The sequence below is a fragment of the Ovis aries genome, chromosome 20 (assembly GCF_016772045.2).
Source record: "Ovis aries strain OAR_USU_Benz2616 breed Rambouillet chromosome 20, ARS-UI_Ramb_v3.0, whole genome shotgun sequence".
Lineage (NCBI taxonomy): Eukaryota > Metazoa > Chordata > Mammalia > Artiodactyla > Bovidae > Ovis > Ovis aries.
In genome coordinates, this window is record NC_056073.1 from 33,654,098 (window position 1) to 33,681,690 (window position 27,593).

At 38.3% G+C, this 27,593-nt stretch overlaps 1 protein-coding gene and 1 non-coding gene across 2 annotated transcripts; one reads left to right on the forward strand and one right to left on the reverse strand.

The window, feature by feature from the left end:
- Positions 1 to 27,013, reverse strand: LOC114109612 (placental prolactin-related protein 4-like). Its single transcript, XM_060403453.1, has 6 exons — positions 15,292 to 27,013; positions 12,559 to 12,789; positions 5,396 to 5,577; positions 3,131 to 3,238; positions 1,209 to 1,388; positions 1 to 589 (listed from the first exon to the last, which is right to left on the reverse strand). The coding sequence occupies exons 2-6, from the start codon at positions 12,611 to 12,613 to the stop codon at positions 398 to 400; spliced, it is 717 nt and encodes a 238-aa protein (XP_060259436.1). The 5' UTR covers positions 12,614 to 12,789; positions 15,292 to 27,013; the 3' UTR covers positions 1 to 397.
- Positions 7,567 to 7,671, forward strand: LOC114109805 (U6 spliceosomal RNA). The gene has a single exon (XR_003586380.1). It is a non-coding gene; the product is annotated as a U6 spliceosomal RNA (small nuclear RNA).
- Positions 27,014 to 27,593: the final 580 nt, after the last annotated feature.

Sequence of the window (27,593 nt, forward strand, 5' to 3'; positions counted from 1 at the left end):
TTTTTTAATTTTAATTTTTTATTTTATTTTACTTATTGTTTTTGCCATACATTGACATGAATCCACCACGGGAGTACATGCGTTCCCAAACATGAACCCCACCTCTTAATGGTCTTCTTTGTAATGCCAGGTTCTGCTATTTGTGACTAATTTTAATAGAAGCTTCATTCTCTCAATTGTAGGGGTAGATTTTCTTTTGATCTTCTATTAAATGAAAATAAGAAATGTGAACAAATTGCCCTCTTAGATTTTGACATCTCTACAGAGTCTGTGTTTATTTTTTTTAAGAAGAGACCCGTTTCACAGAGCATGCATTAAAAAGCTGTAAATTTCAAACAAGCTTGCTATGGGATAGATCGTTATGACCATCTCAGAGCTGGATGGGATGGATGTGGATTTAGCAGTTGTTGTAGATCATTCGGCACGCCAGGAACTTGGTGTAAGTGTCAAGTTTATGTGCATCTCTGCGCATGCAGTGGAACAGCCTATAAAATGCAGAATGACGCCTATTTTCATTGCTCGACAGTAGGGGGTGTCCATACCAGTAAATGCGAGCCATCCTCAGCTTCTTCCTGACTGTAGAAATAACCTGAATATCCAAAAGATGATGACTTCTTATGTGTTTTATTAGTATTGGTTTATCTTTGTTCGTTCTAATTATCAAATTAAGATTTTGGGAAGACATACAAATATAAAATTCTCTAGATATAGATTTGGAGCCAGCCTCTAAGAAAACTATTAGGAATCTAAAAAGTAGAACCATAACTCAAGTTTGATTTTAACTTTCCTCTTTTCTTCCTTCCCACTCTCATCTTTTGATTTTAGGAGAACAGAGAAAGAAGACAAGTGGAACTTCGATAGCAGATGTTCTGGGTTACTTTGAAGAAAATGCTTGTCTTGGAAATTCTGTTCTCTAGTTCTCTTACTCTTGAAAATATTTCAACCATCTGTGCCCAGAAAGAGCAAGCTTTTGGTGGAATTGTGTGCAGTGCAGGGAAGGCTGCACATGTCAAAAATTGCAGTGAAATTCTGATTCCTTTACTATCACTGTGAATGACTAGGCTCCTGCTTTATGTAGTAGCAGTCTAGAATACAGAAGACATGAATCTTTTTCTTACAAAATGAGATATTTCCAAACTCCTTACCCTTACAGAAGTCACCTCTTTCATTCATGAGCAAAGCATGAAAGCCCTCTGTAGGATGCTCACCTGGCTGAACGGCCTCTCTATGAGTGCTTGAAGTTCTTTGGCTTTTTTCACATTTTCTCTAGCGCTGGATAGGGTAGTAACTGAGATTTCTTCCATAGTCCGCAGTTCCGTGACTAGCTGATACAGAGGTTTTTGCCAGGAGTACAGTAACATGAGTATCCACCTAATAAGGCCTTTGTTCTAAGCAACCATAAGAAACAGTCTCATTAAAAAATCATAATTCAGTGGTTTGGGTAACATGTGATCTTTGCTCAGAGCAGCTGACCTAAAAAACTTTCGGTTATTCCTATGTGCATGCAGAGATTTTTGAAGGTAGTAAAAGTTGCAAATGTATAAAATGAAAGCTATAAGTTCACACTTTGCTGAATTATTAGAAATCTAGGTTATTTTACTAACTAATACTTCTGATAAGTTCTAATTTATAACATGAAATATTTTCTTTGTTCTTCTGAATTCTACCACCACTCAGTGAGTTCTTTTATGTTTGTATATTTGTGTGAGAGAATCTAAGTATTTACAGCAAGTCAGTACGTGCCTGCAGTGCCTGACCCAGAAAAGAGGGATTCCACCTGTGCCCACATCATTGTCACCCAGTGATTCATTCGTATTATGAATCAGATTAGTGCTTCGTATTGATTTTCGATCAGTAATTTGTTCTATGATATTACAATAAAGAGACAAGGAAGAAGACATGGCATTCCTAAACAGGCTTCTCTCCTCAGCTGATCCCAACACCAGCCCCCTGCTGACTCAGAAGAGTCTGTTTTGTTGACATGTCTCCGGGCAGAAAAAGGCACAGCACTGTCTTTAGTAACAGCATCAGTGGGATTCACAATGGAGGGTTTCCCCCCTTGTTCACTACTACTAACAGAATTGAGCCTGAAAATCCAGGGGGTGAAGATCTCTAGTTAATATGCTTGATTTCTTTCAGCCATGAATTGTTTTACTGGTAAAGAACAGAGAACTGAATAGGATTAAATATAGTAATGCACATAAAGTGCTCAGTAAAATGTCTGGCCATGTAGTAACTCTCGATGAACTTTAAATTCAAGCTTGTTGAAACCGCTTCCTCTTTGACCTTTGTCCTTTACTTGATTATTCTCATTATTAATGAGCTTGACAGAGGAAAAGAATGCTGGTATCATTAAGAAGGTTGTAGAGAGAGAAGATAGTATTTTAAGGGGGGATGCATGTGAAAATATTTAAATAATGTTAGGACGAAGGATAACGCAGCAAATCAGAAAGGAAAGATTATAATGATGAAAATTTGGAGCTGCCATAAATGATTGAGGCTTGACACGTAAACTGTGTTGTCCTCAGAACAGAGGCAATCATTATGGCCATGAGAAGCAAGGCAATGTTTTATAGGCCATCATGGGGGACACTTACAAATTAAGAATAAAAGGTGACAGAGGAGTCATTGAGAATGACGAATGAAGGTGTCAGAGAAGTAGAAACAGAATCAGGAGAGCCTTGAAAGGCAGGTGTGGGGGCTTGGGTGGTGCAGTATAGGCTTCCCACATAGCAGTCACTAGTAACAGGGAGTACGCAAAACTGGGGTGTGTTTCTTACATATTCATGAATTTTGCAATCTTATATTTTACACATGGAAGTTCCCATTCATTTCCTGTTTTCATACAGTATAACAGCTGCAATCCTGTGTCTAATCCATTGGTTGAACTAAACTTGTCCGCATGGACGATCTATAGATCTGTTATTTATGTTGCTACTACATATCTTTAGTCATCTCTTGATTTTGCTCATGCTTCATCAACTGCATAATATAATTTATCTTCAATTGCTTACAGGCCTCCAACTTTTTCTGCATTTACAGTTGCCATTACCTCGAATAACCTGAAGCCTGGTAACCTACATACTGTCTCATTTGATCTGGTAAAAAAAATACCAGGTAAAAGACTCACGTTCATGCGTTGGATGTGCTCTCTCTCTTGAGGGATATAGAGGAAATTGGTGTGGCAGTCGTCGGAGGCATTGATATAGTATGGTTTGTCCTGGGCATACTGTAAATCCTGAAAGTGATCAGACAATTAGTTAGGGTTGTTGGGCATTCAGTAGATGAACCCATTACCAGAACATTAACATGTTGATACATGTATAATTTTTATTGGGGGGGCATCCGAAAATTTGAAAGTCATTCTTTTCCTACTTTTTCTATACATTGTTTCTACAAAATTGATTTTACATCTAACTTTTCTAAGTTTAACCTTTTCCCTTCTCTGTTATATTAGTATATATATTGTTTATTTTTTAGTATTTGAACCAAATATAGCACATATGTACCAATATTTGGTGCTTTCTAGGTGATGGTAGTGGTAAAGAACATTCCTGCCAATGTAGGAGATATAAGAAGACTTATGTTTGATCCCTAGGTGGGGAGCATCCCTTACAAGAGGGTAGAGCAGCATACTCCAGTATTCTTGCCTGGCTAATCCTATGGACAGAGGAGCCTGTTGGGCTACAGTCAGTAGGACTGCAAAGAGTTGGACACAACTGATGTGACTTAGAATGTATGCATGCACCTATATGTAACCATTTAATCTCTTGTTTACTGTGGGTTAGAGCCAATATATTCCCTTGCAAGGAGTTATACAGTTATGAGTTTGACTTATCTCTGAGTCCGCACCCCAAAATCTTAGTGTTCATTCCAGGTGCAGAATACAGTGTTGTTTATGGAGACAAAATGGTGTGGCAGAAATACATGGTATAAAGTTACAGGAAATACTAAGCAATGGACTGAGAATAATAAGAGTAGTAAAATCTAGCCAACACATTGATAGAGAAAAACTGATCTTTAGCAAAAGTTATGAACATTTAAAGAGATTACTTGGAAGAGTTGGAAAAAAAAAAAAAAAAGGACAGTCAAAAATGGAGGATGAAGCAAAAACTAGTGAGTAAGGGGAACTACGTGAATTTAGTAGAAACCTTTAGCACCGCTTTTTATTAGCTGTCTGCTCTGCTGTGTGCTCCTTGATTGACCTAAAAGAATTAACATACAACTTTCAAATATTTTCCTCAGAAATAGAATAATTGTTTCCATTGTAAACTCCCCTTCTATGGTAGCTCAAAACCTATTCCCTGCAAATCTTAAAACAATAATTCGTAGCATTAAAGAAACTACCAGCATTCGTTTTTGTGACCGGGATTCATGTTCTAACCACCAACTTCACTGCAGAGCAGTTCTCATTTATTGGCTATTTACTGTGAGCCTGGAGAAGAATGCCCAGAGAGACACTGAAGGACCTGAAAATCAGCATGCTTCCTTTCCCCAGTCCCACCTAAAAGTGCTTTGTGTCAGGTAGTATTGTGGACTGAATGTGTGTTCTTCAACTTCATGTGTTAGAGCCCTAACTGCCAAAGTACTGTGTTCTGAAATGGACTGTAGCCCATCAGACTCCTCTGTCCATGGGATTTCTCAGGCAAGAATACTGGAGTGGCTTGTTGTTCCCTCTTCCAGGGAATCTTCCAGACCCAGGAATAGAATCCAGGTCTCTCACGTTGGGGGCAGATTCTTTATCATCTGAGCCACCAGTGAAGCCCATTAACATTAAATGAGTTCGTAGGGTGGAAAACTGATCCAATAAATTTAGTGTCTTCATGAAGCGAAACAGCAGAGCATTTTCTCTTTTCTCTCTGTGTCTCTGTGTCTTTTCCTCCGTCTCTCTTCCCCACCCCCCACCCTGTGTGAGGATGCACAGAGAAGCCAGCCTGGGATGAAAGAGTTCTTACCTGAACCTCTCCTTGCTGGCTCCCTGATCTGGGACATCTAGCCCCCAGAACTCTGAGGAAATAAATTTCTGTTGTTTATTCCACTGAGTCTATTATATTATTTTATGGTATTCCTAGCCTACAAATACAAAATCATTTATTTTGGAAAATAAAAAACAAAATGAATGAAAGGAAATTGAAAAAGTTATTGCACTTGTTAGGAATCTTTGAGATTTCATTAAACTGATCCTTTCTTCGATTTCCACACCTTATGAGCAGACAGCTTCTTTGACCTAGTGTATTATTTGAAGTTTGGCTGATGCAGCTTTCTTGTTGAAAGGATGATATAGCCCAGTCACTTACGTGAAGGTTCCTTCTGGGAGCCTGGTGGGCTACAATCCATGGGGTCACAAGAGTCAGACACGACTTAGCAACTAAACCACCACCACCACAGTACTTACAAACTCATTGAACATTTGCACGGAGTGGTTATAGATGTTACTGGTCAGCTTGGCGGCATGGGAAAACAGGTCCATAAGGGCGGTCCGGCAGATGTCATCCCCATCAGGACAGAGGGACGGACATAAGAGGCCTTGGCACAAGAGCAGATTTGACATGATCAGCAGCAGGAGCAGGCAGGACCCTGTTTAAATAAAAACATGAGCCATTCTGAGATGATCTAGTCATGTGAGATGATCAAATCCATCCTGTGGAGGGAAGCCTTCTCTTTCTCTGTTGCTCTGAGGAGGAGTTGGTGCTGTAGCAGCTGGGGTGGGGAAGAAGAAGCGCCTTCTGTGTAAATTTACATGGATGATGATATTTGCACAAATAGAGAGTTGGAGAAGTAGGTTACTCCCTGTATTTTTGAATTGTTCCCAGGAGTACTTCTGTGCTCTGCAAACATTTGGAACTTAATTCTGAGCCAGAGTGTTTAGACCATTTTTTAAAGACAGTTTAATATTGGGACTCTGCAGACTCTGAGCAGGGAGGCCCTCTAGGAGTTTGTAATTTTTTCACTCTACATTGACGAATGCTTGCATTTAAGACACTGATGACAAGAAAAATACAGTTGCTCTGTGTGGTTTCCCATCACACTGGGGTAAAAGCGAACACGTGATTGACTGATCGCTACTATTGACTAAAAAGAGAATACTAAGAGAAAAAGAATACTGCACTTTGGATTTGCTCACTCGCCTTAGTAACCCCATGCATGTCTTTGATACTTTCCCATAAGCTTTCAAACATCTTAAAATTTGTGTTTCACAGTAACCCTGTGAGATAGCCTTAATCTTCACTATGATCATCAAGTTATGTCAATGAAGATGCAATGACTTGGAGAGGGCAAGTAGTTTTCCCCAGGTTCCATTATTAGCAGATGCAGGTGACTGGGCACCAATACTACTCATCTGTTCACTTCCTGATGTCACATCACACATGTCTGTGGCCCTCGGTTTGCATGTGTGTAACCACGACCACATCAGGAGCTGTGATGACTCTGCTTAAAGAGAAAAATATTTTGTCTTTGACTGCAAAACAGCAGTGATCCTAGAATACTGGTTTTATCCACTTGTTCTGCTCTGTCTATAAAACACTCACTGTTAAAGTCTTTGACTATCAGTGTGGGGGCCTGGTCTCCTGGCTAGCCTTTTTTCTAGGCACCTTGACAGTTCTTCTACTTTTATACATCCTTAATCTTCTCGTTATGTTTGTTTCTTCTCGAAAATAGCAAATAAATCTCCAAATGGTACTATTACCTGGTCAGCACCCAAGACAACATTATTGGCTCTGCAAACAAGGCCTACCCTTTCCTGACTTTGACTTTTTAGGGACAAAATTTATGTGTCTGGTCAGGAGTACATCCTGACAACCCATAGGGCTTAGTTTTTGAACCATTTCCAAACATCTCCTCTTTGATAGGAGAACTAGACCTTCATGATTCCATGAGATATTGCAATATTTCAGAAATTATTCCTGGCCCTACCTTTGGCCAACAGAAGCATAAAATCATAGACTCTTGCTAGCGTGATTTTAATATTACTTTTCCTGTGTGCGTCCTTTGTAAGTAAGCAGAATTTAAGACTGAGGTGAGCAAGAACTGAGTTTGGACAAGAGAACTGATAAAATAGAGATTTTAACCTCCTGAATGAGATCTGAACATGATTCTTTTTCCAATTTACCAGAAGAGTGGTAATTTAATGAAGGATAAGATATCAGCATTTACAAGGTTTATTCTGCTTTTAGTTATTTTAAAGCGGCATGGTATCCAAGAATAAACTGGTCATTTAAAATTAGGTGATGAAAATAAAAGAAGTGGTTCTCAAAAAGGAGACATATAAGTTGGAGAAATTTGGGACTATATCTCTCATCAACTAAAGAGCTTATTGTGAGAGGCAAGGAGAATAATAGGTTGTATAACACAGATGTATTTGTGTGCATATATTTCTGTGCATGTATACATGTGTTATGCATAAATATATGTTTAATTCCTACGTGGAATTTTAGACTTTATAAAATTCAGTTCTATAATGGATAGTTAATATAGCAGAATACACTAATTCCTAATTTAATTGATCATTTTTGGTAGATGACTAACTATATGATTTCTTTTTCTGTTAAAATGTTAGATGTGTCATTGCTTTGGTAGCACATATATCAAAAAATTGAAATAATACTGAGAATATTAGCATGGCCCCTGCCCAAGGAAGACACACAAATTTACGATGCATTCCATATTTTTCTGTATCAACTTCAAGGGTTGGGATGGGAAGGAAGGTGGGAAGGAGGTTGAAGAATGGGGGGAATAGGTAAACTATGGCTGATTCATGCTAATGTTTGGCCAAAAGCAGTACAGTATTGTAAAGCAATTACCCTTCAATTAAACATCTATAAATTGAATTATTAAAACTGTTATTGGGATCATATAACAGGTTCACATATCCGCTGTATGACTAAAGAGGGTCTGACTGGCAACTGATGGTGTCAATTATCGTCGGTTAGTGATTCATTTGAACTCCAGGAGTTGGTGATGGACAGGGAGGCCTGGCATGCTGCGATTCAGGGGGTCACAGAGTCAGACACGACTGAGCGACTGAACTGAACTGAGTGATTCATTAACTTTATAGTTGAATGGGAAAAATAAACTAACAAACATTATTGTCTGTGATTCAGTGCCATAGCAAGCTATAATCCTTGTCTGCATTCGCTTTTAGGTGGTATAGTGCCCAAACTTTGAAACTGAGGCTGTTCCCAGAAGCGCACAGTCATGAGTCTTGCCCAGGGTTTTGTTCCTGACGCTGGAGGCTTCTGTTCACTGGTCACTAAGGCCAAAATTTTCTCTGCTGAGCATTCTCTGGGTCTATCACGTGCACAAGACTTTATATTTTGGTTTTCTAATTTGATTATCTTATTCTTTTGACCAGACTACCAAATTCCCTTTACGACTTCTTTTTCAGACCCCTTGTACTTTGATCTTTCTGATGCTCATTAGTGTATCTGCTTTCATGTCTACCTCTCTGAGTAGTTCTCAGTTTCTACATAAACCCTACCCTATTCTCTTGCTGTCTGGATTTTGGCATTTAGCATCAGCATATTTTATGAACTCCATTTTTCTTCTGGTGCAGTTCCTGGTATACAGCTTAAGCTGGTTGGCTCGCATCTGGCTTGTTTGTGTTGTCTCCAAAAAATTAGAGAACTCTGCTTTCTTTCTAGCAGCCCCTTGTTTTGATACCATTGCTAATTTTCTGTGATTTCACTTCTTGCCTCATAAGCTTTGTCTTTCTCAATCTACTGTAACTTGAGTACTATGTGTCTCTATGTTGGTATTACTATTTTAAATCAATATTAACCTAGTGTGCATGAGAAGTAAAGGGAATAAAATTACAATAGAATAAGGATAATACATTCCCCCAAATTAAATTCCAGTAATGCTGCCAGTTTTAACTGACTTTCTATCCATGTATTGTTGAGGTCCCCTATTCATTTTTCTGTACTAGGTATTTCAATTTTGAAATAGAATGCAGAAAACAAGGGAGTGAAAATTCTGGAAAATACCTTGGATTTTAGATGCCTCAAGATTAAATATGTAATTATTAGTTTTTTTTATAGTTAGTAGGGCTATTCTTAGCACCTATAGCTCAGGGTAGGGTGATTGATCAGTGAAGGCAATGGCACCCCACTCCAGTACTCTTGCATGGAAAATCCCATGGGTGGAGGAACCTGATAGGCTGCAGTCCATGGAGTCGTGAAGAATCAGACACGACTGAGTGACTTGACTTTCATCTTTCACTTTCATGCATTGGAGAAGGAAATGGCAACCCACTCCAGTGTTCTTGCCTGGAGAATCTCAGGGATAGGGGAGCCTTGTGGGCTGCTGTCTATGGGGCCACACAGAGTTAGACACACTGAAGTGACTTAGCAGCAGTAGCAGCAGGGTGATTGATATTGAGTGAAGGATGTATATTGGGAACTGCAATCACGAAACAGGTAACTGGAGATAAAAAATACAATGCCAGGAAGACGCAGGCTTTTGTTCTGGAAAGAAAAACTTACCGTGTCTGTCATCTACTGTCTCTTCTTCAGATTTTTCAAAATACTTTCTTCCTTTGCTCATTTAAAAATATTGGTTGTTTGATATTTTTTCCTACTGAGTTGCATGAGTCTCTTATATATACTTGGATATGAAGTCCTTACCAAATATGTGATTTGCAAATATTTTTTTTTCATCCCATAGGTTGTCATTTCATTTTATTGATGGCTTCTTTTACTACGTACAAGGTTTTGAGTTTGATGTGGTCTCACTAGTTTATTTTTGCAGTTCTTGTCTTGGCTTTTGATGACTAAGTTGTTTGAGCTGCTTGTATTTTGGAAAGCAATCCTTTATCAGTTGTTTTATTTGCTATTATCTTCTCCTGTTATTACTAAAAGACACAGCCTGGCTGAATGAATACAAAAACAAGACCCATATCTATGCTGTCTACAAGAGACCCACTTCAGTCCTTGAGACACATACAGACTGAAAGTGAGAGGATGGAAAAAGGTATTCCATGCAAGTGGAAATAAAAAGAAAGCCAGATTGGCAATTCTCATATCAGAAAAAAGAGACCTTAAAATAAAAACTATTAGAAGGACTATTAGAAGGACTATTATAAAGAAGGACACTAAGAAATGATTAAGGGATCAGTCCAGAAAAGACATAGCAATTTTAAATGTTTATGTACCCACAATAGAGCACCTCAATACATAAGGTAAACACTAACTGACATAAAAGGGGAAATTGACAGTAACACAATAATAGTAGGGCATGTTAACACCCCACCTATACCAATGAACAGATCAACAGAACAGAAAATTAATAAGGAAACATAAGCCTAAAGGACATAGAGCAAACAGACCTAATTGATATCTTCAGCACATTCTATCCAAATGCAGAATACGCTTTCTTCTCAAGTGCACAGGGAACATTTTCCTCATCTCGGGTCACAAATCAAACCTCAGTAAATTTAAGGAAATTGAAATTATTTAAGGCATTTTCTCTGACCACAACACTATGAGATTAGATATCGATTATACGGGGGAAAAATCTTTAAAGAACACAAACACATGGAGATTAAACAACACATTTCTAAATCATGAACAGGTTACTGAAGAAATAAGGGAAATCAAAACATTCCTAGAAACAAGGAACAATGAAAACGTGATGATCTAAAACCTAGAGGATGCAACAAAAGCAGTTCTAAGAGGGAAATTTATAGAAATACAAATCCTACCTCAAGAATCACATTGAATAGACCACCTAACTTTATATACCTTTCACTGTTTTTAAATTTCTCTTATCAATGTCTTTAAGATTTTGTATAAAATCTTTCAACACCTTGCTTGAGTTTATTTCTTATTGTTTTATCTTTTTTTGATGCAATAGTAAATGGCATTGTTTTCTTTATTCTACTTTCTGATAGTTCATTGTTGATATATAGCTAGGCAACTGAGTTTCGTATACTGGAATATAGTAAACATAATGCATGCTACATCTTTAAAGAATAGACATTTTCCCACAAATAAGACATATAGTTGATCAACAGGTATATGACAAGCTGCTCAGCATCACTAATAATCAAAGGAAATGCAGATCAAAAGCACAACAGGTATCACCTCATACCTGTTTGAATGGCTAATACCTAAAGGTAAGAAATGACAAATGTTATTGAGGATGAGGAGAAAAAGGAGTGCTTATGCACTGTTGGTGGGGATGTATACCAGTGCAACTTCCATGGAAACATACTGTGGAGGTTCCTCAAGAAATTTAAAAGAGAACTGTTATGTGATGCATTATTCCACTTATGGATATATAGTCAAAGGAAATGAAATCTTTGTCTCAAAGAGAGATCTGTATTCCCATGTTCATTGCAGCATTATTCACAGTAGCCTTGATGTAGGCACAACCTGGGTATCTTTCAACAGGTGAATGGATTAAAACAATGTGATGTGACATATATATAGGTAAATATTATTTAGCCATTAGAAAAAGAAAGAAATCCTTCTTTCCATTTGCGGCAACATAGATGTAACTGGAGGGCTTTACGCTAAGTGAACTAAGTCAGAGAAAAACAAATGCCATAGGATCTCAACTATAAGGAATCTCAAAAAAAAAAAAAAAAGATGGAACTCAGAGTAGAGAAAATGATTATCAAACACTGGAGGGTAAGGGCAATAGAGAGAGACTTTTAAAGGTTACACACTTTCATATATAAAAAATTAATAAGATCTGAAGATATAACTTTGAGCTTCATGATCTAATTGTGGTATCTAATCATGAGTTTGAGCAAGCTCTGGGAATTGGTTATGGATAGGGAAGCCTGTGTTGCTGCAGTCCATGGGGTCACAAAGAGTGGGACATGAATGAGCAACTGAACTGAACAGAGGCTCTAATGTATAGCATGGTTAATGTAACTATAAGATTGTGTTATATTTTTGAAATTGTCTGAGAGAGTGGTCATCATTGAGAAGCATTCACCAACTAGATGGACATGAGTTTGAGTAAGCTCTGGGAGTGGAGGATGTACGGGGAAGCCTGGCATGCTGCAGTCTATGGGGTCTCAAAGAGACACGACTGAATGACTGACTCTAATGAAGAGAGTGGAACTTACCTGTGTTCTCTTCAAAAACCAAAAGTTAAACATGTGCGGTGATTGCAATGTTACTTAATAGAAAGGCAAACTCGTTTCTAATACATGCACAAATAGGGGTGAGTGAGGGGTAGGTGGAAGTGGGGTACACCTGTCTCCACTGATGCATCAGGAACATCTAAGATCCAGCAGTTCTCACAGAATACCATGAATATAGGCAGAACTCCATGACTACTGAGAAGGAATATCCAGATCCATACAGAACTCAGTAGGACAAAGGAAAAAAGGGACAACGAGGAAGGGGAAAGAAGGAGCAGAGCAAGTGGGACCAGCCTGCACCAGGGGGTGAGGGGGCTGAAGAACTAGGGAGAGATCCCCGCATCCATGGCCATCCACTGGGACGGGGGAGGCATTTGAAGCAGTTGGGGAGTGAACTCCCTAATCTGTGACAGTCTGAACAGAGTGAGAACCACATAGACAAGCCGTGCTGCAGCCTTTCATACCTCGGACAGGGTTGTAAGTCCACTGGTGTCCACGGAAGCTGGAAGCTGGAGCCATGGGGATTGCAGAATGATCCCAGGGTGAGGACTGCTATTGACCGTGGGGAGTCAGCCTGATGGGATGGGATGGATGAAATCTGCTGCATGGAATGCTTCTTAAGGAAAGCCATGAAGCCATAAAGGAGGGGATCTACTGCCTGTGGAGTAGAACTATCTCTTTCTCCATGCTGGTACCTGCAGGTTGAGCAATAAAGACTTCAGTGAATGTGGTCCTTAAGTGCCTGATGCACTAAGCAATGGATAATTTTGAATGTCTATATACCTGACCCTACCCTATTCTCTGTTAAATTTTGGTTTTAGCATCGTAATGTTTTTATAAAATTAAATTTCTTCTGGTAGAGTTTCTGATTTACAAATTAAGCTAATTTCTCACATCTGGTGTGTTCTTGGTGTTTCAAGAAACTTTGAGAACCTTCCTTCCTCTTAAGGCAATACTGTCCTTTATTTTACTACCATTGCTGATTTTGCATACTTTCACCTCTTGCATAATATATTCTGTCTTCTATACTCACTATAAATTTAGCAGTAGGTGTCCCTATGTTGGTATTAATATTTATATAAATTATTAACCTGATGCAGTAGAAAATCAAAAGGAATGCACTTAAAGCAATAATAACAAATTGCCCCCAAATTATAACCCATTAATGCTCCCATTTAAGACTGATTTTCTATCTATATATTATTGGGATCCTTTAACTCAATTTCCTTACTAGGTGGCTCAAGTTTGAAATGAAATATAGAAAACAATGGATTGGTAAACTCTGGAAATTACCTTCCTTTTGATATGCCTCATGAGTAAGTATGCAAATATTAGGTTTTTTTCCTCAGTGGGGCTGTTCTTAGTACGCATTATAGCTCATTGTGGGGTGATTGCTATTGATTCAAGATTGTACACTGTGAACTGTAATTGTCAAACAAGTGAATGGAGATGAAAGAAAGTAATGTCAGGAAGGCACAGGCTTTTGTTGTTCTAGAAGGAAAACTTTGCTGTGTATCTCATCTACAGTCTAATCTTCAGATTTATTGAAACTCTTACTTTTCTTACACTCCATTAAGAATTTGGATTTTTTTTTTTTTTGCCCTTGAGTTGTATGTTTCATGTATTTTTGGATATTAAGCCTTTATCAAATATATGATTTGGAAATATCTTCTGTCAATGTGTAAATTTTCATTTGATTTTCCTAATGTTCCTATGTTTGGAGTTGGATGTGGTCCCACTGGTTTGTTTTTGCAGCTGTTGCCTTTGCTTTTGGTGTGAAACCCCAAAACTCATTGCAAAGACCAATGGCAAGAAGATTACCTAAATGTATTCTTCTAGGAGTTTAATCACTTAAAGTCTTATTTTCAAATTTTTAATCCCTTTTTAATTGATTTTTGTGTATGTTAAAAGACAGGCAAAGTTTCGTTTTTTCATAGGAAAAAAACAGTTTTTCCAGTATCATGTTTGAAAAGCTTGTCTTTTCCCCACTGGATATTCTTGGCTCCTTTTTCATAAGATAACCGACCATATGGGTGTGCGTCTCTTTCTGGCTTCGCTGTTTTCCTCTGTTGATCTATGTGTCTATTTTCGTGCCAGAAACAAATCATTCTGTTTTGATTATTATAACTTTCTAATACAATTTGAAATCAGCAACCCTAGTCTCAAACTTTGTTCTTCTTTTTCAAGATCACTTTTATCTTTGGTGTTTTGTGATTTAATACAGCAGAATAGACCAAGAAGAGATGGAAAAAAATACACAGAAGAACTATACAAAAAAATATCTTAATGACCCAGATAATCACAATGGTGTAGTTTCTCACTCAGAGCCAGAAATTCTGGAATGTGAACTCCAGTGGGTCTTAAAAAGCACTGCTGGCAACAAATGTTGTGGAAGTGATAGAACTCCAGCAAAGCTATTTAAAATCCTGAAAGATGATGCTATTAAAGTGTTCCACTCAATATGTTAGAAAGTTTGTAAAAGCCAGCAGTGGCCAGAGGACAGGAAGAGGTCAATTCTCGTCCCAATTCCCAAGAAGGACAGTATTAAAGAATGTTCAAGAGACTAAACAGGTGCACTCATCTCCAATGCTAGTAAGGTTATGCTCAAAATCCTCCAGGCTAGGCTTCAGCATTATGTGAACCTAGAACTTCCAGATGTTCAAACTGGGTTTAGAAAAGGCAGAGGAACCAGAGATCAAATTGGCAACATTTGCTGGAACATAGAGATAGCGAGGGAATTCCAGAAAAACATCTGTTTCATTGACTTCACCAGACTGTGTCGATCACAACAAAGTGGAAAATTCTTAAGGAGATGGGAATACCAGACGAACCTTTCCTGACTTCTGAGAAAGCTGTATGCAGTTCAAAAAGCAACAGTTAGAGGCAGACAAGGAACAATTAACCGGTTCAGAATTAGTGAAGGAGTCCGTCAAGGCTGAATATTGTCACCCTGTAGATTTAAGTTATATGCAGAGCATGTCATGTGAAATGTTGGACTGGATGAGTCCTAAAGGCTGGAATCATGATTACTGGGAGAAATATTAACAATCTCAGATACGTGAATGATAATACTCTACTGGAAGAAAGCAAAGAGGAACTTAAGAGCCTCCAAAGAGGGTGAAAGAGAGAGTGAAAAAGCTGGCTTAAAACTCAATATCAAAAAAGCTAAGACCATGGCATCAGGTTCCATCACTTACATGCAAATAGAAGGGGAAAAGGTGGAAGCAGTGACAGATTTCCTCTTCTTGGGCTCTAAAATCACTGTGGATGGTGACTGCAGCCGTGAAATTAGAAGAAGACTGCTTCTTGGCAGGAAAGCTGTGACAAACCTAGACAGCGTGTTAAAAGCAAAAACATCACTTTGCTGACAGAGGTCTGTATGGTCAAGGCTATGCTCTTTCCTGTAGTCATGTACACAGGTAAGAGCTGGACAGACAATAAAGAAGGCAGAGTGCTGAAGAACCGATGTTTTCAAAAAGTGGTGCTGCAGAAGACTCTTGAGAGTCCCTTGGGCGCCAAGGAGATCAAAACCAGTCAACCTTAAATGAAATCAACCCCATTAACTCTGCGGAAGGACTGATGCTGAAGCTGGATCTCCGATACTTTGGCCATCTAATGTGAACAGCTGACTCATTGGAAAAGACCCTGATGCTGGGAAAGATTGAAGACAGAGGAAAAAGAGGGTGACAGAAGATGAGATGGTTGGATGACATCACCAATTCAATGGGCATGAATTGGGCAAATTCTAGGAGATGGTAAGGGACAGGGAAGGCTTTGGTGCTGCAGTCTGTGAAGTCACAGAGAGTCAGACATGACCTGGCAACTGGACAACAACAACAGTTTTATACAAGTTGTAGAATTTTCTTATTTCTGTTTTGTGAAAAATGCCTTGGAATTTTGAAAGAGACTTCAGTGAATATGTAGATAGCTGTGGGTAGTATGGATGCATTAACGATATTAATTCTTCCAGTCAATAAATATGAAATATGTTCTTTTTGTGTCTTTAAACATTTCTTTCATGAGTGTCTTGAATGTTCTCATAAATAGATCTTTCAACACTTTGCTTAAATTTATTTCTAAGTATTTTTTTTGATGCAATTGTAAGTGGGATTATTTGTATTTCTGTAATGTGTTTTGGTGTATGGATAGGTAAATGAGTTTTATATATTCAAATACAGTATACAAAATGCATGCTATTTTTTAAAGGATAGACAATTTTTCCTCACATAAGACAGTTTTTTACCTGGGCAGTTTTTTATCTGTATCTTTCAAAACTCTAAAATCCCATGGATATATACCAGGAGAAATCTATAATTCCTTAGTACTTGGCTTCCTATCAGCACCACAGAGCTTTCAGTATGGATGAGGCATTGGGTTACATTAGACAAGTCAGTCCCCTCATTGGGTGCCATGGTCTAATGCTTGCGTTCTCCCAAAATTCATACGTTGAAAACCTAACCTCCAAAGTGATGATTTTAGATGGTGAGAACATTTGAAAATAATTAGGTTGTGAGTTCAGAACCCACATGAGGGCAGAGCCCATATGAATGGGATTAGGGCTCTTGTGAAACAGGCCTGAAATACTCATCCCTTCTATTTAGGGATATATCCAGGAAGAGGCCCTCACTCATTCAACCATGCTGGCACCCTGACCTTGCTTGGACTTCTAGCATCCAGAACTGTGATAAATAACATGGTTGTATAAACCACCTAGCCTCTGGCATTTTGTAATAGCAGCCTGCATGCACTAAAACACTGGACATGATTAAATGGGGAAAAAAAATTATCAATAGTGTTTTCCCTTCCTAGGTCATGAATGTGGAACAGGTAGCATAGATATTCAATTCCAGTGGCACGTGGTAACATACTCCATAGAATTGTACATTTCTTTCAAATTGTAGTTCTTTGACATGCTCACTTTGAAACATATTTTCTTAGATGTAATCAACATTTAAACCAATAGATGGTGGATTTTATGCAATCAGTTGAGGGTGCTAAGAGCAAAGATAGAGGTTTCCCAAAGTAAGAGCAATTCAGCCTGAAGTCGGCACCATTACAGGTACCCCAGTCTCCAGCCTGTCAGCCTAAAGATGAAGCAACTGGGCCCTAAGGCCTATCCCTGGGTTCTCATCAGAATCCTAACATAACTGCTCTTTGACTTAGTAAACTTATCTTCACTTTTCTAGCCCTTGGTTTTATCAACTAAATAAGGACATTAGAGTAGAAAATCCTTTACATTTCCAGAGAATATGCAAATCTCTGTATAAAACATGATCCCAAACTGAGGTTTTATTCTTTTTCCTGAAAAGAAAATTATCGATTGGTTGTGCAGCTTCGGTGTTTGGATCTCTTCTACTTCTAATTATCTGCTCTATCTCACAGTGTATTTCTCTAGCTTAGCTTTAAGAAAAATTCCTTGATAGAAATAATTACTTGATTGTTATGGAATACTACTTTTATCTTTGGTCTTTCATTGAAAAGCAGGAGTTGTAGTTAAGCACAATACTGAGAGAAAACTGTTTCTAAATGTCAGTATGTCACTTTGAGGAATTTTGCTATGCATAGTTGCTCAGTTGAGTCCAACACTTTATGACTCCATGGTCTGACAAGTCCATGGACTGCAGCCAGCATCCACATCTGATTCTCCTGCTGACCATGGATGGAATCTATTAGAGTGGTGCATTGGCATGCTCTTTTCTCTATCAGTGATGCCCTTGCCCCAATGGGGTTCTCCCTGTAGAGTGTATACAGAGATCGCAGCCATGACAGTGGTACCTCATTTTGCATTTCCTGTTGAGCACATGTGTTTTGTTAGCCATGTATGGTTAGAAGATGGCATATCAGTTTCCGATTTTTCTCATGTTACCATGTGAATTTTCTATGTCTATGCAATGCAAGTTCATCTGAATTGAAAAGAAAAAATAAATAAATAACACAAAAAGAACTTTCATCTGGAATATTGGTTAAGCTTTTGTCCAGTTGTCAGTTTATTCAAAAGACTAGAGGCTGAGCATTTGCTTTTAACTGTAATATTTACCTCAAAAGGAACAAATAAACTGGTCTGTGAAAAATGCCAGTTTCTGCCATGGTTGATATTCAATAAATAGTAAGTGCAGGGTAGTTGGTGCAGCCTTTGTAAATCTAAGGGAACTGAATTAAAGCAGTGGGAATTGGTGTTGTTCAAATAATTAACTATAAGACAGAATGTGGTCAGTGAGATAAAAATGGTGAGAATGAAATTAGGAAGCCATAAGGAAGAAGATGGTACTTTCATCTGGACAAAGTAGGTAACAATTCATTAAGGAGGTGAATTTCTTCTGTGACTTCGAAGAGAGAGTAGGTGTTTGTGTCCAATGTAAGAATATTTGATTTGTAGACTCTCCTTAAAGTATTTTCATCGGTCATGATCAGAGAGTACAGCTAAGAAACTGAACTCCTCTAGTGAAGTTGAGAATCCTTTGGTGAAAAGTAGACTCAAGTGGCAGGTTCAGAGCACTGTCTCTAGTTCTGTCCTATTCAGCCTTTTAGTCAGTGACTCAATTATCACATTTGTTAGGACATGAAACTGTGAGGGCTAGTGTATGTGGAATAAAAGACCTTTGTAAATTAGGACTTAAATTTTAATAGAAAAACAGAAATGAGCTAAATTTCAAAGTTAAATGTTGCACCACAATTGGGACACGTGTCGAGAGGGAAAAGCACAGAATGCCATATGGCCCCATAACAAGGAGACCTGAGCTGCGTCAGAGTCAGGAAAGGCTATTGTGTGGAAGTGTTTTTTACTGAGATCTGAAAGATGTCGAGGAAGTAAACATGGAAGAAAGAGAGGGTGTTCCAGGGAGAAGAAGGCGCTTATAAAGAGCTTTAGCCGTATGTGAGAATATAGAGTGAGAAGAACACATGTGCCAGGACTGAGCCTTCAAGGAATTTAATTTACTTAGTAAAACTTATGCTAACTGGACAATGAATACAAGGTGGAAAAAGATCACTTCTGTGCAAGAGATAAGAATCAAGTTTTGCAGAGCATAGGAGATATTTCCATTTACCTGGTAATTCAGTAAAGATTCACTTAAACCTAGGAAACCTGGTTTCTATTGCTACTTTTGCATTGAGTTTTATAAGTTTAGATAAATGACTTAATCATTCTTGGATTTACTTATATATCCATAATATAGGAGGATTGTCTAGATAATTTCCAAGGTTTCTTCCTTTTCTGAATATCCAGTGAATCCCACTGGTTATTATCTGGAATTAGAAAAAAAAAAAACCAACAACAACCTTTTACATACCAAGTGTAACATCTGAACTACTTACAAAATTATATAAAAAGCATTGAAATTCTTGTTTTTCTCTTTTTTCAGTTTTTTTATAATGTATTTTCCAGATAAAATGGCAAGACATTTAAAGTATACATGACAATTTAAATAGGTATATATTATTAATGGATTCCCTCATTGATTTAATTAACATATCTATTAATGTCATCTCACATATTTACCTTTCAAGATCTTTTTGGTGAGGACTTTTAAGTTTTACTCTCTTACATGTGTACTGAGTGACTTCGATCATGTCAAACTCTTTGTGACCCCATGGACTATATAGCCTACCAGGCCCCTCTGTCCATGGGGAATCTCCAGGGAAGAATGTTAAGGTGGGTTGCCATGCCCTCCTCCAGGGGATCTTCCTGAACCAGGGATTCTACTCTTTTTTCCTTATGTAATGTCCTTGTATTCCTTTGTCTTTCCAAATTTTGTTTGCTCTAAAATATACTTTATCTCACATTAACATATGCTTTTATCCTTTTATTTTCCAAATATCCATGCAATTGTTTAGTTTCTTGTGCTTTCCTGGTGGCTCAGACAATAAGGTATCCACTTGCCTTGTGAAGACCCGGATTCAGTCCCTGAGCTGGGAAGATCCCCTGGAGGAGGACATGGGAATCCGTATTCTTGCCTAAAGAATTCCATGGACAGAGGAACCTGGTGGGCTACAGTCCATGGCATCACAAAGAGTCAGGCACAGCTTAGCAACTTCACCACCACCTGGTGTTCCTTCACATTTATTCCTTGGGAGGAACAGCCCTAGTCAGGCTGCCTTCTGATCTAGGTTGGAGGTCAGGAATGCTGGGCCTGGCTTGTCTTCTCTTAGGTGCTGCTGTGTTGCTATTCCACTCTTCAGGCCCTCATCTAGTTCACCTTCTTCTTGCCAAATATACAAGGTCCCCTTTAGTGGTCTTTTCTTTTTTCCAGAACAAACAAAGGTGTGGGAACTAAAAGATCAAGGCCATCTTGTCTGAACCAGAAGCCCAAGGTGTGTTTTATAACCTAGGTAAGAAATTTCATGGAGTGAAATTGAGGAGGAAAGTGGAAAGGAGTCTACAGTAGACTGTAGATGAAAGGCTGGAGTCCCTTTCTTTAGAAGTCATCAGAAGCTGAGAAAGTATTGTTTCTAGGTGATATGTATATTCAGCTCTAGTGAGTACATTTTCTGTTTCAGAAAACTGTAAGCCTTCTGCATTTTTTCATTAATTTTCTTTACAAATGCATATATGTAATGATATCCACATGACATTTTATTCATTCTTCTAGGCCATTGCTCCACCTTTATTATGACTTGAGATTTAAACCCTGAAAAAAAGATATCTATTGTAGAGTTTGGATTATTTTCCAGTAGATGAATTGATGGAATAACAAAAAAACTAAAGATGATTACTTAATTGAGCTCACAAAATTTTATATATGCATATGAAGAGAGTTATTCACATATAATTGTATTCTTGGCCCCTTGTGGTATTCTGAGAACATTGATTGAAACTGTATGTAATGAAATTACTCTATTATGATAGTTAAACAACTCATATAAATATGTGTGTACATTCAGAATCCATTAGTCCACTTGCCATAAATATGAGTGTCCTCATTGCCTGGGGAAGAAAATGTTAGCATTTCCATATATTTTTATCTCACTGCTATTTAATTTATATTTTGTGTATATTTTTAAAATGTCATAATATATTAGAATAGCAATGCATACATAATATTTTTACATAATATAATTAGGTCACTGACAGTGTGTTGAAAAATGAAAAATAATTTGGAGTTTAGTTCTTCAGGAAACAGAAAATTATCAAAATTTGCTGCATAAATGTTACTTAATTTGGGGGAGTTTACCAACCATTTTTTGTGAAGCCAGTTCAACTGAAGAGAGGCAGAATGTTCAGAACATCCATGTTTGCATGAGTTTGCATAGAGCCTCAGAGATGGAAATATTTTTGAAGTTGGGTAGAAGACCAAGAGACCTGCCTGTGACTGGACAGGGGAAAACTTGAATCTTGAATGCAAGAGAGCATGTTTGCTCCCCTCAGTGTGGTCTAAGTTGTTTTTCTTTAAATCACCTCCCTTTCTTCACCTTAATTCCTTAAACCCCATCCTTTGCTTTACTATTTCTTTTCCAATAGTACAGATCACCTGTTAACATACCATATAATGTACTTGGATTCATGTTTATGCAGATTATTTGAAGATAATATTTTAGACCCAACATGATTGCCAAAATGCACATTAAAAAAAGAAAACTGTACTAGTTGTTTTCTTTATCCAAAATATAATTATATTCCTTTTCAGAAACTGTTCATTACATAGGTGTGTGTACATATATGTTTATATATATAAATATATTTCCATCTAGTCAAACCTATGGTTTTCCCAGTAATTAGTATGGATGTGAGAGCTGGATCATAAAGAAACTGGTCACTGAGAAATTGATGCTTTTAAACTGTGATGTTGGAGAAGACTCTTGATAGTCCCTTGGATTGCAAGGAGAGCAAACCGGTCAATGCTAAAGGAAATCAGCCCTGAATATTAATTGAAAGGACTGATACTGAAGCTAGAAATCCAATACTTTGGCCAAATGATGCAAAGAACTGACTCACTGGCAAAGACCCTGATGCTGGGAAAGATTGATGGCAGGAGAAGGAGATAGCAGAGGATGAGATAGTTGAATGGTATCACCAACTCATGGACATGAGTTTAAGCAAGCTCCAGGAGATGGGAGCTGGACAGGGGAGCCTGATGTGCTGCAGTCTGTGGGGTCTCAAAGACTGGATATGACTGAGTGACTGAACTTAACTGAAGATATGCATATGTGTTATATATATAATATAATGATTATATGATCATTATACATAGGTCACATTGACAAATATGTTATTTTATTTTTAGGCATCATTATACATAGTTAATATTGACATACAATGTTATTTTGGTTTCAGGTGTACAATGTAATTGTTTGAAATATATTGCAAAATGATCACCTCAATAAGTCTGGTGAAAATCTGTCACTAGAAATAGTTATAATTTTCCTCTTGTGATAAAAGCTTTTACAATCTCTTAGCAGTGTTCAAATAGACAATAAGTATATTCCCTTTTTGACTTAGTGCACTTAAATAAGACAAGTGGCTTTGAGTCTTAGAATCAAAGAATCATGTTGAAATAGTTGAGTTGAATCAAACTTCTCAGTGCCAACTCATTACAGTTTTCTTGAAAAATCCATTCCTGATTAGGCCCACCTTGCTCCATCACACATACTATGTTATGCAGGCATAGATTGGTGTTATCAGGCTTATGTTATGTTTCCCACTTGTCCATGCATTTTTTTTCTCGATATCTTTCAGTGCTTCATCCATCTCCTGTCTTCACTATCCAAACAGGTTATAATTATGGCAGAAGATATCTAAGTAGATAGACTCGCAATTGCTGCCCATTGGGCATTTTGAAAAGAGGCTGGGAAGGAGTCCTTCCAGTATTATAGTTTACTTTCAGGCGATTAGAAAGCTTTTCAGTTTGAAGAGTCCATCAATACAAATATATCTCAGGAGTGAATACTGTTCATTTATTTGATTAGTGATTAGCTGATCATCTGCTGAGAGTAAGGCAATGAAGTGTTAGTAATACAGGGAGGATTCAGGTAAAAGGATGAGAACCTCTTGGAGAAAGTGGGCACATGATTAAGGAGAGCATTACCTCTAGTTTGTTTAGGTTTTAGGTTTTGTCTAGGCTGGCTCTGTAAAGGTATGGGTTGTTTCCATTTGATTTCCATTCATCCTCTATGCTTTACAATGTATGTCTTATTTAAGTATTGAAAGTGACTAGAGACTTACTGCTTATCACTGGGTAGTCGTGCTTTGGTTCTGGTATTCCATAGGGTCTAGCAGAGGCACCTTAGATTACTTATTTCTATCATTTGCTGCAGAACCTTAACATTTTTTTGGTGATTTCTGGTATTAAGTTGATGAAATACAGGAAAATAGAACTCAGGTGCTTTTGGATAAAACCTTAATTTATCTCCTCCCTTCTCTCTGACTTTTCAGCCATTTATTGACTCAGCTAGTCCCATATTGTGGATGCCTTTTTTGACTCTAATGTCTGCCTCATCCCTTGCATGTGGTCAAGGTCTATTTCATTTCCTGTAGCTCTCGCATGCTTTGCTTCTTTTCACTTGGCAGAGCCTTCTTTGATTTTTAGTGTCATAATGTTCCCAGCTCTTTCTGGTCTCTTTCTTTTCCTCTACCAGCCCCAACAGCCACAACTTCACAATCCCCATTAAAGTTTCTCTTTTCTAGTTATGGACATTCTGGTCCCTTGGACTAAATGTTCTTGGTTTCCTGTTGCTTTGTAGAATAAAGACAAACTCTCCAAATTGGAATATATGATTCTCTCTAATGCATAAAAATCCGTATAAGTATTTCTCCATTCTAACCCTACAATAATATATACAGTATATCATGGGAACATAGTCATGAGAGATACAACATGTATGGTAAAACATGAACATTTCTTGTGTTTTTGTCAGACTTGATTATTCACTAATACCTTATAATGCTTTATGTATTTGTTTCCTTGATCTAGGTTGTCTGAGATCCTTCTTCATAAGATGATCCTAAATAAACTGACAGATATACTGTTTTCCTATTTTTCCACATCAGTATCACATCAACCTTTCAAAACTCCATCATAAAGCCATCCTATTTGCGTGACTCCTATGACACACTCAGATGGCTCCTAGCTTTACTTCAATCAACTGAAGCACCGTGTTGACCTCACATCTTCTTCTTCAGTCTACCATGTAATATAGCAGCTTGTGTGTTTATATCACCCTCTCCTTTTTCACAACTTGTGGGTCTACTACTGGAAAAAATAGATTTTTTTAAACCTCAGTTTAAGTCCTCACTGTATCCATGACATGTCGTTTACTAATCTATAAGGTCAGTGAACTTCAAAGGTTCTTCATTTACTTGTTTCCATTCGGTAACCACTGCTACTATTCTTGATATAGTAGGGCCATTTCTTCAAATGTAATGTTACATGGAAATCTGTAAAAGAGGGGGAAATCAATGCTTTCTGAATGGCAAGGGAGTGATTGTTAAATCCTGTCCAAATATCCCCACGTTGGCTATTCCTGACTGACTCTATAGACTCTCTATGGCTCTGTTCAATATTGTCTGAAATCTACAGTATTCATGTTATACATCATAGTCAAGCAAGGAGAGACCTCTGAATGTCACCGCTACTGTTTTTGATGTAAAGTCCTAAATTTATGCTTGAAATAAATTTTATAAGAGACAAATACAGGCAGACGTGTGTGGTATATTGGTGACTGTATGTTTCCTCCAATTGCATTGTCCCCCTTATTGCCAAATTTTCCTTGTAATAAACAACATCCACTCTGCTGGAAATATCTAACATTGAAGGAAACAAAGTTGAGCAAGTAACAAAATAGAATTAGGTGTTTTAGGCAGTAAATGACTTAGAAAGTGCTTATAGGGTTTTTTCATGGTCTTTTGCCTTTTGAAAGAAGAAAGTGAAAATACAAGAAAACTGACACTTTACATGCATGAAGATACCAAAGGAGGGATTGATAGACTGCTTTTGGGGAGAGTATTCTGTCATGTTCTGAAAGGTTTGGGTCATCCCAGGTAGAGACAAGGGCAGGACTCAGGCAAAAATAACCCTGCCTACGAGGGAAGAGGTTGGTTTTGCTGAACAGTGTTCCTGTATGTGGGTGAAAGGTGTCTTTGCCTAAAAGAAGATAATTTGGCTAGATTCTGCCCTGAAGAGTTGCCAAGCTTTGTTCATCTCTAGAACTATGGCTTTTAGTAAACAAAAGAATACTCCTAATATAAAGAACAATTTCAAGACAAAGATGAGAAGAGAAAATGGAAATAAAAGTAAATATGAGATATTTGCTCTTAGGATATATATATATATATATTTGGGTCCTTAACAATAAAGCATTTATGTGATTATGGTTTCAGTGTGTCTGCCCTCTGATGCCTCTAGCAACACCTACTGTCTTCTTTGGTTTTCTCTTACCTTGGAGGTGGGGTATCTCTTCATGGCTGCTCCAGCAAAGCCCAGCCCTTGCTCCTTACCTTGGACAAGGGGTATCTCCTCTTGGCCACCCCTCCTGACCTTGAACGTGGGGTAGCTCCTCTCAGCCGCTGCCCCTGAACTCGAGTGTGGGGTAGCTCCTCCCAGCAGCAGCCTCTGATCTCAGGCGTGGGGTGGTTCCTCTCCGCCGCCATCCCTGACCTCGGAAGTAAGGTAGCTCCTCTCGGCCACTTCTGCGCCATCGCAGCCTGGCACGCTCGACCGCCGTCCCTGACCTCAGACATGGGGTAGCTCATTTCGGCCGCGCTTCTGCAGCTGGCGCGCTTCTGTGCAGTCCGCCGCAGCCGGCGCACTTCTGCTTGGTCCGCACAGAAAGCTATTCAGTCTAATCACACGAACCACAGCCTTGTCTAACTCAATGAAACTGAGTTAGACATGCCATGTGGGGCCACCCAAGATGGGCGGGTCATGGTGAAGAGGTCTGACTAAATGTGGTCCACTGGAGAATGGAATGGCAAACCACTTCAGCATTCTTGCTTTGAGAACCCCATGAACAGTATGAAAAGGCAAAATGATAGGATACTGAAAGAGGAACTCTCCAGGTCTGTAAGAGCCCAATATACTACTGGAGATCAGTGGAGAAATAACTCCAGAAAGAATGAAGGAATGGGGCCAAAGCAAAACGAATACCCAGTTGTGGATGTGACTGGTGATAGAAGCAAGGTCTGATGCTGTAAAGAGCAATACTGCATAGGAAACTGAAATGTTAAGTCCATGAATCAAGGCAAATTGGAAGTGGTCAAACAGGAGATGGCAAGAGTGAACATCGACATTCTAGGAATCAGCGAACTAAAATGGACTGGAATGGGTGAATTGTACACAGATGACCATTATATCTACTCCTGTGGGCAGGAATCCATTAGAAAAAATGGAGTAGCCATCATGGTCAACAAAAGTGTCTGAAATGCAGTACTAGGATGCGACCTCAAAAAAGACAGAATGATCTCTGTTTGTCTCCAAGACAAACCATTCAATATCACCATAATCCAAGTCTATGGCCCAACCAGTAATGCTGAAGAAGCTGAAGTTGAACGATTCTGTGAAGACCTACAAAATATTTTAGAATCAACACCCCAAAAAAGATGCCCTTTTCATTATAGGGGACTGGAATGCAAAAGTAGGAAGTCAAGAAACACCTGGAGAAACAGGCAAATTTGGCCTTGAAATACAGAATGAAGCAGGACAAAGGCTGAGTTTTGCCAAGAGAACACACTGGTTATGGCAAACACCCTCTTCCAAAAACACAAGAGAAGACTCTTCACATGGACATCACCAGATGGTCAACACCGAAATCAGATTGATTATATTCTTTGCAGCCAAAGATGGAGAAGCCCTATACAATCAGCAAAAACAAGACTGGGAGCTGTTTGTGACTCAGATCATGAACTCCTTAGTGACAAATTAAGACTTAAATTGAAGAAAGTAGGGAAAACCACTACACCATTCAGGTATGATCTAAATCAAATCCCTTATGATGATACAATGGAAGTGAGAAATAGATTTAAGGGACTAGATCTGATAGATAGAATGCCTGATGAACTATGGAAGGAGGTTCGTGACATTGTACAGGAGACAGGGATCAAAATCATCCCCATGGAAAAGGAATGCAAAAAAGCAAAATGCCTGTCTGGGAGGCCTTACAAATAGCTGTGAAAAGAAAAGAAGTGAAAAGCGAAGGAGAAAAAGAAAGATATAAGCAGCTGAATGCAAAGTTCCAAAGAATAGAAAGGAGACATAAGAAAGCCTTCCTCAGTGAGCAATGCAAAGAAATAGAGGAAAAGAACACAATGAGAAAGACTAGCAATCTCTTCAAGAAAATTAGAGATACCAAGGGAACATTTCATGCAAAGATGGGCTCGATAAAGGACAGAAATGGTATGGGCCTAACAGAAGCAGAAGATATTAAGAAGAGGTGGCAAGAATACACGGAAGAACTGTACAAAAAGGAGCTTCACGACCAAGATAAAAATGATAGTGTGATCACTCACCTAGAGCCAGACATCCTGGAATGTGAAGTCAAGTGGGCCTTAGAAAGCATCAGTACGAACAAA